The sequence below is a fragment of the Rhododendron vialii genome, chromosome 2a (genome assembly GCF_030253575.1).
Source record: "Rhododendron vialii isolate Sample 1 chromosome 2a, ASM3025357v1".
In the NCBI taxonomy this organism is placed as follows: domain Eukaryota; kingdom Viridiplantae; phylum Streptophyta; class Magnoliopsida; order Ericales; family Ericaceae; genus Rhododendron; species Rhododendron vialii.
In genome coordinates, this window is record NC_080558.1 from 44,053,561 (window position 1) to 44,066,640 (window position 13,080).

The 13,080-nt window shown below is 36.0% G+C and overlaps 1 protein-coding gene across 1 annotated transcript; it reads left to right on the top strand.

Moving 5' to 3' along the window:
- Positions 1 to 3,682: 3,682 nt before the first annotated feature.
- On the top strand, positions 3,683 to 9,793 carry LOC131315627 (probable copper-transporting ATPase HMA5). The gene is made up of 6 exons (XM_058344796.1): positions 3,683 to 4,038; positions 5,437 to 6,828; positions 7,277 to 7,531; positions 8,064 to 8,186; positions 8,301 to 8,780; positions 9,265 to 9,793. Exons 1-6 carry the CDS (start codon positions 3,733 to 3,735, stop codon positions 9,682 to 9,684), a joined length of 2,976 nt encoding a protein of 991 aa, XP_058200779.1. The 5' UTR covers positions 3,683 to 3,732; the 3' UTR covers positions 9,685 to 9,793.
- Positions 9,794 to 13,080: the final 3,287 nt, after the last annotated feature.

Genomic DNA, 13,080 nt, shown 5'->3' on the forward strand with positions numbered 1-13,080 from the left:
TCGTTAAACCTTATCTACTTTATCTTATGAAATTTGAGGAGGAAATAAGTGCTTACAGAAATCGAACCCTGCAAATGTGCATAAAATTATAATAGTCATTAATTGCACTCCACTTACACTTTAGAGGATTTGCCCCAGCGTTTTTTGTTTTATTTTGCTAAAAAAATATGGGTCCCACCGCCACGTAAGCTAGCGGTGGGCGTAGACTGCTTTTTCCAATTTAATTGTCCCTTAAAAGTAGTTCGTGTTACTTTTCAAGTTATAATATATTATATTTTATAATATTTTATGTTATTTTAAAAACATTGTATCATACTCTCTCCATTTCATTTTCATTGTTCATTTTTAAATTGCGTGTTATTTTTTAATTGCTTATATATGTCAGTCTATAATATTTTTCATAATTTTGAAAACTTTGTATTATCGAACTAATCGAAATCTATCAAACAAGATTCATATTGCATATTTTTCAAAATCTACTCTAAAAGATATATGCAAATTAAAGACACATGAAAGAGACAGACAGAATAATGTACAACGAAAATGAGACAGAAGGAATAGAACTAGTCAAGATCTATCAAACAAGTGAATATAAAATTCACTATCAATTTAAAGATATAATTAGTGTTTTACAGTATTCGATTAGAATAGAACAAGTGACTATTAAATTAGGATGGGAGGAGTATTATCTTTTCGGACACTGCAATAAATTACAAATGACTTTAGCATAGCCATTTGGACAACCAAACAAAGGCCTTATTTTTTTACACATTTGACCAAGTGCATGCGATGGCAATCATCGCGCGCATGCCCTGTACAAGATCAGTAAATGTTTAATTTGGTAGGCTTTTTTTATTTAAGGAGAGGCATGCAAGAAATTTATACTGTATACGTGGGAGTAAGATATATAGTAGTGAGCAAGAGTTGAACCAAATGGTCAGCTTTTTTTTTTTGTTGAAAGACAAGAAGTGTTAGTTATAACTTATAGCTAATGAGGGTTCAACCATAGTTTTAAATAGCAGTAACTGACTGTGAATCGGTAGCGGGAGTATCAATGATACGTTGTGGTGAGAATCGGGTGTAGCGGTCGTGATCTTTAAAAAATCATTTTTGGTGCCAAAGCACCTGTAGCGGCCGATAGGGGTGTGAATTTTGGATAGCACGTGTATAGCGGTATCGAAGATCTGAAAAACCACTACGTAGCGGCCAATATGCTACATAGCGATCGACTTTTAGAACTATGGGTTAAACGGATCTTATGAATGGAAGTACAAAGATGCCTACTTTTGGAAGTACTACAAGATGTCTTGATCAACTATTTGTTGTTTCTCTATTTTTAAATGTACCTTGATCGAGGTGTATAGTATTCCATCCGTTCCAAATTCTTCTTTTCTTTTTTAGAAGTCTCAAAAGATTGATTACATCTTCTAATTTATAATGTTTTTTATATCAAATATGTATCGATCTTGTTTCATAGATCTCAATAAGCTCTTTTATACAAATTTGTTAAAATCAACTAAAATATTATAAATTGTAAATTTTAATTAATTAAAAAATAACACGCACTCTCAAAAAGCACCAAGATTTTAGAACAAACGGAGAGAGTAGTTCCTTATTTATATTAGGAGATAGGAAAACAATTAAAGACAAGTTTCCCCACGGAGCTTGTCGTCTTTGACCACACAAGATTGTCTGGCGAAAATTAATTTCTTTTTCACATATCAAAGTCGATAATGATTCCTTACCACACGTTCTCTCTATTCCCATTTTTTAATCTCTCATTCCATCATAACCGAATTTTAAATTGGTTACATATGTGATCAATTGGTAACACTTTTTACCAACAATACGATTTTTTTTTTTTTTGATAGTTTTCAATTTTTACTGTGAAATAAAATTTTTAAAATCATGTAAAATATTATAAATTATATAATAGGGCAAGACATGTGGATTATAATGCCACGACAATTATACAGCTGTGACCAAGTATTCCATCACTGGATTCTCTCTCTCTCTCACTCACTGTACTCTCTCTCACGACAATTAAGAAACCCATTTCTCAATCATCACAAACCCATATAGGGGAAGTAATTTATTACTCCAAAATACAATTTCACCGACGATAGAAAATCAAAAACCTCATCCCCAAACAATTGAAGGAACTGCTGAAGGCAAAATAGTCAGACTACACAGAAGGTTGTGGCAGTAACAGTATGAGTAGTGGCATTAGGGCCACCTTAAGATATAATTAATTTAAAAGTGTCGCGAACTTTTGAAAATGACTAAAAAAATAGGACGGAGAGAGTACATTACAAAGTAGTATCCGGCTCCCTTTCAGAACACCTTCTTAAAAAATAAGTACTTATTTCACATTTTCAAACTCAAAAATAATATAAATAAAAAATTATTTTTTAATTTTTTTTCACCGTATAAAAGATCTCAATGAGATCTATCAAACAAGATCCATATTGATAGGAAAATTATTTACGTAAACACATGATTTTTGAGCTTGAAATTGCCTTCTTAAAAAATAAGTACTTATTTCCGTTTCCGAAACGGGGCCTCAGACAACTTATTGTATATATTTTCAACCAACCTATTTCATTTGCAAAGATATAATTATAGATGCATGCTTATAATTTTGTGCATCTATATCCATTTCAAAAGATAAAATGTTGAATCTAGTTTTAAAGTTTGCACATATGCATACAATCTTAGGAGGAGGATTATCGAATTTTTCAAAAAAATATCTAGGATGGCTGAGTGTTAAAATGTTTTAGAAGACGTTGGGTGGACGAACCTACATAATTGTGATGTTGAAACGAAAAAACTACTACAATTTCTAAAGCAATTCTAAAACTTCGGTAGGGCGGCGCTTGAACTTATCCCCTCCTTGATCCATCCGTAGTAAAAGAGAGGTTGGAGTACTACGTTACGTTGTCACAATAACACTACATCTCCATTTTTCTTAACTTTTTTTTGTTTAGTACTTTTTTCGGTATTTTTTTTTTTTTTACTTTTCACAATTTTTTGCTTAGTTTTAAGTCAAATTTTTTGGAACAAATCATTTGTGTTGACAAGAGACATCATAAAGTACTCCATCCGTCTGGATTTAATTGTCTCTAGTTCTATTTTAACCGGCTAAAAATGGGTTATATCTTTGAATCCGTAATGAATTTCATATCGAATATGGATCTTGTTCGATAGATCTCGATTAGTTCTATAGTACAATATTTTTGAAATCACGTAAAACATTATCAATTGAAAGATATAATCGATTAAAAAATGATACAAACTTCAAAAAAAGACTATTAAATTAGGTCGGAGGGAGTATAAAAATGTGGACTTTTATGTTGGGAAAAACTCATTTAAGATGACACTTTATATAAAAAAGACAACTATTTGGTACTTTTTTACATTTTTACTGAACTTTTTTTTTTATAATACTAATTTTTTTCTTACTTTTTAGACCCAAAATTATATTGCAAATCTAGTAAAAATTCAAAAAAATTGGAAAAAATGGAGTCAAATCGTGGTGGTGACATGAGATCAATGAATTGAATAACCTTTCAATTTAAAATATTATTCCCGCTGCTACTTTTCTTTCACTGTGTCCAAGACTCCAATGAACTCACCTGCTACATTACTAGTATATACGGAGTACAACACGACGCAGGGGGAGCAGATTCCCAGGGGACGCTCCTTTCCCTTCCAAGAGAGAGAGAGAGTAACATGGCGGCGAAGTTTCTCTCACTAGCGTGCATGAGGAGCGAGAGTAGTAGAGGAGGAGGAGACCTGTCGCCGCGGCCGCACTACCCGTCGATGCCCAAGTACCCGAAGGGAGCGCTGTCTTCGCAAGAGGAGAAGAACATGGAAGGGTCGGAGTCGACGGCGCTGTTTTCGGTGGTCGGGATGACGTGCTCGTCCTGCGCAGGGTCCGTCGAGAAGGCCGTCAAGCGGCTGCCGGGGATCAAAGAAGCGGTGGTTGACGTGCTGAAAAAAAGAGCGCATGTCATGTTTTACCCCAGCTTCGTTAACGTAAGTTTGTGGGATAGGTCTCCACTTGGCCTGAATTTTCATTTTGCTATTTTAGTTTTAGGCGTAAGGAAAATAAATATTTGTTTTTTATTTAAACGTGTATTACCAAGAGAAAATAAGCATGATCCGTCTCGTAAAACGAAAAATAATTATTTAAAAAATAAGAATTTAGTATTTATTTTTCAAAGAATGAGAGAGAAGAGAGGAGAGAGAAATTGATTTGGATTCTTTCCGAAAATGGCCAGTCCTAGGATCTCAACCGGTGGATTTTTTTTTTTTTTCCAAAAACAGTTGGATTCAAGGGATCACTTTAAAACGTTAAATTTATATATATATATATATATATATATATATATATATATATATAAAATTCAAAATTTGAGCTTTGTTACAATATATACTATCCTATTACCAATCATGTAGTGCCACGTAAGCGGGTGTAGTCGGTATTGTGGTAGAATGTTGTGTCCCTAGCATGATTGGTGGATTTATTTGTTGTGTTTCTGATTAATAGTATTGTGGTAGAATGTTGTGTTTCTGATTAACTAAGTCCGGAACGTTCAATGCATGTAGACCCGTATGGATCCAACCGCTCCGGATCAGTTGTGTCTGGAGTTGTGTTCTAAAATTATGTGGGTAACATTGCTCGCCTAACATTGCATTGATATGGATGATTCTAAAAAAACCTTTTAATGAGCCAACACAAGTTGACTATGAGCAGTTTGGTTCCTTTAACGACCTTAGTTTCAACTGAATTTTCCAGTTGATACTTCGAATTTTCAGCAAAATCTAAGGCAAGAACCTTCATTTCTCTTTCATTTTTAGGTGCGTATTGGTTGAGTTTTGGATGGACTCATGGCCCATATAACTACGCGTCCACGTGTAATAGGTGCCGACTGAATTCTAGGTTGACATGTAAGTACGTTTGCATGAATATTTCTAGTTTGTTCTTGGAAGCCTCTCTATGTAAATATTAGCAATTTTGTGAATACTTTCAATTGAAGAGCCCAAGGAAACCACCCAACTACGTCAATGGGAGCGCGGCAATGACCTTGTCAGTTCATGGATCCTCAACTCCACAGAAAGTGAGATCCGTGTTAGTATTCTATACGCGCAAACTGCAAGGGAAATATGGATCGATCTACGTGATCGATTCACCCAGACTAACGCGCCGAAAATCTATCAGCTGAAGCAATCTATTGCTAACACCACACAAGAAGTGAGAGAACCATTTTAGCAAGCAACCTTTTCTTCTTAGTATATTCTGTAATAACTTGTAAGTTAGTCAGGAAATAATCATGCTGTTTACATTTAGTCATGTTTTAAGAAAGATCTGCACTTCATTATATACTTCCTGTCTGCATTCCCACTGTTTCACAATTTGTTATTCTTCTCTAGACGGAAACAATTCAAGAGACCATTGAAGATGTGGGATTTCAGGCAACGTTGGTAGAAGATGAGACAAACGAGAAATCCGCCTATGTATGTCGGATACAGATAAAGGGCATGACTTGTACTACTTGTTCTACAACTGTTGAATCTGCTTTGCAAGCAGTGCCTGGTGTTCAAAAAGCCTTAGTTGCACTAGCAACCGAAGAAGCAGAAATCCTGTATGATCCGAAGGTTGTCAGCTACAATCAGCTAATAGAAGCCGTAGAAGACTCTGGGTTTGAAGCCATTTTGATAAGTACTGGAGAAGATACAAGCAAAATACAGCTCAAAATTGAAGGAAAATGGACTAGTAATTCGATGAGAATGATTGAAAGTTCGCTTCAAGCACTCCCAGGTGTTCAAGAGGTAGACATTGACCCTGAGCTCTATAAATTTTCCATTTCTTACAAACCAGATTTGACAGGACCTAGAGATTTGATCAAAGTCATCGAGTCAACTGAATCCGGGCGTTTTAAAGCAATGTTTTTCCCCGAAGGAGGAGGAAGAGAATCCCATAGAAAGGAGAAAATAAAGCAGTACTATAGATCCTTTCTGTGGAGCACAGTGTTTACAATTCCAGTTTTCTTAACTTCTATGGTCTTTATGTATATCCCTGGACTAAAGCATGTAATGGATACTAAAGTGGTGAATATGCTTACTGTGGGAGAGCTTATAAGGTGGACCCTAGCTACCCCTGTTCAGTTTGTTATTGGTCATCGATTCTATGTTGGTTCTTACAATGCATTACGTCATGGCTCTGCCACCATGGATGTTTTGATTACGTTGGGAACAAATGCGGCCTACTTCTATTCAGTGTATAATGTATCGAGAGCCGCAACTTCTCCATATTTCAAATCCACGGATTTCTTTGAGACTAGCTCAATGCTCATTTCTTTTATTTTGCTTGGGAAGTATTTGGAGGTTTTGGCCAAAGGTAAGACGTCTGAGGCCATTGCAAAGCTTATGGAACTGTCCCCCGAGGCGGCTATACTGTTAACCCTTGATAAAGAAGGAAATGTAATAGGTGAAGAAGAAATCGATATTCGATTGATACAAAAGAACGACGTGATTAAAATTATTCCAGGTGCAAAAGTGGCTTCAGATGGCTATGTCATATGGGGGCAAAGCCATGTAAACGAGAGCATGATTACAGGAGAAGCATGGCCAGTGGCAAAGTGGAAGGGAGATACGGTCATTGGAGGCACGGTGAATGAGAATGGTGTGTTACATATAAAGGCAACTCGCATTGGATCGGAGAGTGCTCTTTCCCAAATTGTTCGGCTCGTGGAATCAGCACAGATGGCTAAAGCTCCGGTGCAGAAATTTGCTGATCGCATTTCCAAATTTTTTGTGCCTCTGGTAAGTAGTATACCTGAGCTGTTTTTTTTTTTTTTCCAGTAAATTAGTTTCTAGTCCTATATTCCGAACTTATTCGGTGCGAAGGAAAATATGTGCATTGAAGTCCTTTTTCCTAAATGAATGAGAGCCTTTTCAGCGTTTTATATTTCAGTAGTAAATCAATAAAAAGCGTCATGTTCATGTTTTAGGTGCGGCGATAAATTTGTCAGTGTTTAGAAATTTTCTTACTGTCAGACTGTCCTTCAAGGTGCTAAGTCTTATTGTCCTTGGTGGGAAACAAGTTTCGAAAATAGGACTTTCCTCCCTTCTTGGGGGAACTTTTACTGTATTAGTTTCCCGATGAAGATTGATTTTCTAGATCTGCTGGATAGAACCAAGGAGTTAGCAAACGAGTAATAGTTCTTATCATTGTTGGCCTTCGGTCACATTTTTTAACTATACTTTGCAGGTTATAATTCTATCTTTTTCCACTTGGCTTGCCTGGTTTTTAGCTGGGAAGTTTCATGGCTTCCCGAAATCTTGGATACCTTCCTCCATGGATAGCTTCGAGCTTGCACTGCAGTTTGGCATCTCTGTTATGGTCATAGCATGTCCATGCGCTCTAGTCTTGGCCACTCCCACTGCTGTTATGGTTGGTACTGGTGTTGGTGCTTCCCAAGGTGTCCTAATTAAAGGTGGTCAAGCACTAGAAAGTGCACACAAGGTAGATTGAGAAATCAATTTCTTCTTTAGAAACTGCACTTCATAAAATTTTGGTAAAAGTACATAGAGACCCCCTCAACTATGCCTTTTTTCTATGGAAACCCCCTAACATTTAAAACCGCCCATACAAACCCCCTAAACTATAACCGTTGACCAATTAGCACCCTTGTGTCAAAAACACTGTTAAGATGAAGGGGTCAGTGTGGACGACTTTTTAAGGGTAGAATCGTCATTTTTCCTCATTCCGTTAACAGTGTTAGCCAATTTTTCATTTCATATAGTTGAGGGGGTCTGTATGAGCAGTTTTAAATGTTAGGGGGTCTTCGTGAAAAAAAGGCATAGTTGAGGGGGTCTCCGTGTACTTTCACCTAAAATTTTTACTTCTTTAAAAGTCTGACATGTATTGCTAATCAAATTGGAAAACACACCATTCAAATTTCAAATGTACTTCACATGCTACTGTTTGGAGTCCTATAGTAAAAATCTAGTTTATGTAGCGATACTAGAATCTTGATGCGAATGGTTTTTTGTAGGTGAACTGCATTGTCTTCGACAAGACTGGAACTCTTACCACAGGCAAGCCAGTAGTTGTTAACACAAGGCTCATCAAAACTATGGTGCTTAGAGAATTCTATGAACTGGTTGCTGCAGCTGAGGTATCAGCCGCCGATTTAAGTTTCATTTAATGTCAAGATACCCCTTGATTTGTTGTATTCTTCGAAATTTCCTGACAAAGAAGGACTCCTCACCATGCTGGGTATTTTTTTAAGGTGAACAGTGAGCATCCTTTGGCCAAGGCTGTCGTTGAGTATGCCAAGAAATTCCGAGAAGATGAAGAGAATCCTGCCTGGCCAGAAGCTCAAGACTTCAAATCCATAACCGGCCATGGAGTGAAGGCCGTTGTTATGAACAAGGAATTGATTGTAGGAAACAAGAGCTTGATGTTGAAAGAAAACATTGTCATCCCAGTCGAAGCTGAAGAAATGCTTGCGGAAACAGAAGGTTTGGCTCAAACTGGGGTTCTTGTAGCAGTAGATAGGGATCTAGTTGGAGTCCTCGCCATTTCTGATCCATTGAAGCCCAGTGCTGCTGAAGTCATTTCCATTCTCAAGTCTATGAAAGTCAGAAGTATAATGGTGACCGGTGACAATTGGGGAACAGCCAATTCAATTGCCAAGGAAGTTGGAATCGACACTGTCATCGCAGAATCCAAGCCCGAGCATAAAGCAGAGAAAGTAAAGGAATTACAGGTAGCAATTCGAATAGGCTTCGACCCTATATTATCACTTCGTGCTTGTTCATCCTAAAGCCTCTTGCATGTATGATGTATCCATGCCATGACTTATCCAGTCTATTCGTCCTTGATTAGTCATGATAGATTGGTTGACAACCTCTTTTACTCGCTCCGTTCCTTTTTTTTTTTTTTTTGCCATATGCCCTTTAACGGGGAAAAACAAATAATGTATTTCCCTTGCAAAAATTTCAAGATATTGTCCACTAATCACAGTTAAAATTCTTGTAGACAAAGTTCTCGAAATCTTTTAAACCCAGAGTAAATTCAAAATATAAAAGATTATTTTGAGATGTCCAAGATGGTGAAAATGGAGAGACAAATGGGGCAGAGGGAGTATCAATTTTCATAATCTCGCACTTCTACATTACCATGTTCTAGTTACACATAAATTTAACAATCCCATTATTTACATGCTATGATCATACGTCTTCAATGTACAGGCTGCAGGCTACGTCGTGGCAATGGTGGGAGATGGAATCAATGACTCCCCGGCACTGGTAGCTGCAGATGTTGGAATGGCAATTGGTGCGGGAACCGACATTGCTATTGAGGCAGCTGACATAGTTCTTATGAAGAGCTACTTGGAGGACGTGATAACGGCCATTGACCTTTCAAGGAAAACCTTTTCGAGGATACGTCTAAACTATGTTTGGGCTCTGGGTTATAATCTCATCAGCATCCCAATTGCTGCTGGAGTCCTTTTTCCATCCACTAGACTTCGGTTACCACCGTGGATTGCTGGAGCTGCAATGGCTGCTTCTTCAGTTAGTGTTGTTTGCTGCTCTCTCTTGCTGAAGAATTACAGAAGACCCAAAATTCTGGACAACCTGGAGATAGGAGGAATAGTAGTTGAGTTGTAGAATTTATTTGGTGTTAAGCTTGCTCTCATGCCCCGTTGTAGATTAAAGTCTTGTACAACATTTAGCAACTTTGGCGAAATTTCAAAATTTGGATTGCGATATTTCTGTTTGATTTTTGTGAACTTTCGTTGAATTTGCATTGAGTTTTGGATTAATTATTGGTCTTGACTAGAAGAATCTAAAATGTAAAACAATAATACGATCAAAAGCAAAAATAGTTCCCTTAAGTCCAAAAAGGGTAGTCCTATGGTACACACCCCTAATTAGGGGGTGTACCATACGCACTATGATTTTAAACCATTGGATTTAAAAGTAAATAATCCGGACCACCCATTTATTAAATCAATTAATAAAATATTGCAAATTATATAACATAACCATAATTGTTATGACAACACAAAAAATTGATATTTTCTTACCACGATGTGTCGTACCAAAAGAATATTTAGAATTGTGCATTCAATATACTTGATATAAAACCAATTTTTCTGTTGTAACTGAATGTACAGTTAACTTGCAACCACGACACAATAATAACGATCAAAACCATTGATTTCGTTATATTTGTTAATTAAATAATCCACGTAATTTTTTGGCTCGATAGGGTTTAGAAAGCCCTTTCATCGGCACCCGAATTCAATAGTAAAAGGATTTTTTTTGTCTGATTAAGAGTCTAATGATAAGCGATCAACTTCATTCTTGTATCTGGATACATTAAATTTTTTCGATTACGCAGTTGTCGATATCTAATTTTGGTGACAATGCTGAATATCGTATGACTTGATATTCTAACAGTTATGATCGATCATTCTAAAAATATACTCGCTAACGACGTTTAGTTATAGTATGGTATTTTGCCTATTATAACTATCGTTAACTGAATTTTTTGATATGACACGTTGTGGGTATAAAAACGTTAATTTATGGTGTTATCATAACAAATTTGGTTATATTATTGAATTTGTGGTTTGGTATTTTGTTGGTTATAACTATCGTTAACTGAACATTTCGATTGAATTTATTTCATACGACACGTTGTAGGTATGAAAACGTCAATTTGTGGTGTTGTTATGAGTCATAACAAATTTGGTTATATTACTGAATTTGTGATATGGTATTTTTCTAATTATAACTATCATTAATTGAATTTTTCGATTGAATTTTTTTATACGACAAGTTATGGGTATGAAAACGTCAATTTATGGTATTGTCATGACAAATTTGGTTATATTACTGAATTTGTGGTTTGGTATTTTGTTGGTTGTAATATCTTTAATTGAATATTCCGATTAAATTTTTTTCATATGACACGTTGTGGGTATAAAAACGTCAATTTATGGTATTGTCATAACAAATTTGGTTATATTACTGAATTTGTGGTATTTTGGTATTGTTTCGGAATGTTTTAATCAATTTTCTTTGCTATGACAGTTGTGGGCATGAAAATGCCAAATTATGGTATTATCATAATAATTATGGTTTGTTATATAATTTATAGTATTTAAATATGTTTTCTTTTGATACGACACGTTGTGGTAAGAAAATGACAATTTTAGGTGTTGTCATAACAAATTTTGTTATTTTACTGAATTTGTGGTATTTTACACATGTATTTTGTTTGGGTATAACAATTATTGATTCTGGTACGACATATTTTAATTTTGTTACGGAATATCATACCTGTCAAAGAATTTTTGGTACGAATCATTGTGGTAAGATAGTGCCAATTTATGGTGTTGTCATAACATTTGTGGGTAGCATTATTTAATTTGTGATATTGTACTTATATATTTGGTTGTGGTACAAGTATTACGGTTTTTAATACGAATAATTATGGTTACATAATAAAAATATTTTTTAACTATAGGTAACTTGCTAATAACCTGTTCAACGGGTAAATTTTAAAGTATAAGTCGTACCTAGCATCAAAATATGCATTAGAAAACCAAAAATCGTCATAATGAAAATCACAAATTGTCATAATTTAGACATACGGTATATCCTGTGTACCATAGCTTTGTCCGTCCAAAAAATATCGAAGTTGTCTTGATGTCCTCAGTGTATATTTACGTGTATATTTTTATAATTTTTTTCCAATTCTTCTCATCAAGTAAATGATCAATCCCAAAAAAATTGACAAAACAATAAACAAAAGATCACTAGAAGTTTGCTCCATTACTAGTTCGACAAAACGTCCTCACATTCACAATTGGAAAAGGTGCAACATTTTTCACCATGTGGATAACATCTTAAAAATGGCATAACATTTTTAAAATCACTTATTTTATGGTGCCCCCGTCATAACATTTACCGTGAAAGGGCTTAACATTGACTATAAAGGAGTATACTCCCTCCACGGCTCCGCCTCATGTTTTTGTCTATGGCGTTTCCCATAGACAAGGTGAGAGACTTCTTCTTCTTCCTTTTTTTCAACGTCGAGCGGTTGGAGAATTAGTGAATTACATTCAATGAGCTACAATAATGAAACAACAAATCTTTGAGAATCCCTCCTTCATAGATTTTGAGTCTCATGTCTCTCGCACATAAGTCACATTTTTAATACAGTACAATACTTTTTTTTTAATCCTTAATACAGTACAATACTTAGATGCAGTCTCTTAGCTCAAGAGGGATTTTATCCAACATAAGGAGGGGTTTACAGATATTCCCATGGCAGAACATGATACTATAGGTAAGTGCCAGACGAGCACGCAAGCTTGCCCGGACATACGGGTATAAGAAAAACATAATTTTGACGTAAATATATAGTCATTACAGTGTGGACATTTCGTACTGCGGTTTTTCTTATGCATTGCTAGCACCCCAATAACCTCTGCTTTTGTAGCTCTGCTTTGGTTACAAAGATCAAAAATGAGGTTTCGTTGCATTCTTTGCATCCAATTGGGGAATGGTGGTGTGCGTAGCACCGTGCTGCGCACCTCCGAGCTGTTGGATCGTGCATCCGACTGCTTAGATCTCATCTCTGCAATAAACGGCTGTCGATCATTGGTTACCGAGATGAGATCCGAGCCGTCGAATGCACGATCTGACGGCTCGGTGGTGCGCAACACGGCCTCACTGCACAACACCAACCCCAAAGTCCCTTTGCATCTTCCATCCACAGCTTAACTTTCTTGTGCGCGACTAATATTCGATCCTTATCCTTCTCATCCAAAACTTGAATCCACTTTGAAAGTTTATCTCTCATCCAAACTTGAATTGGCCTTTTGACAAAAAATAAAATATGAAAAAATGAAATGTCGGCTGATACAGTTGTGAATTTTTTATGGCGCCATATAACAGGGTGTAGCGGTATCGAAGGACAGAAAAACCGCTACATAGCGACCGATATTTTATATCCTTTACGTCAATTGATCTCATCCAAGTTTTCTTTAA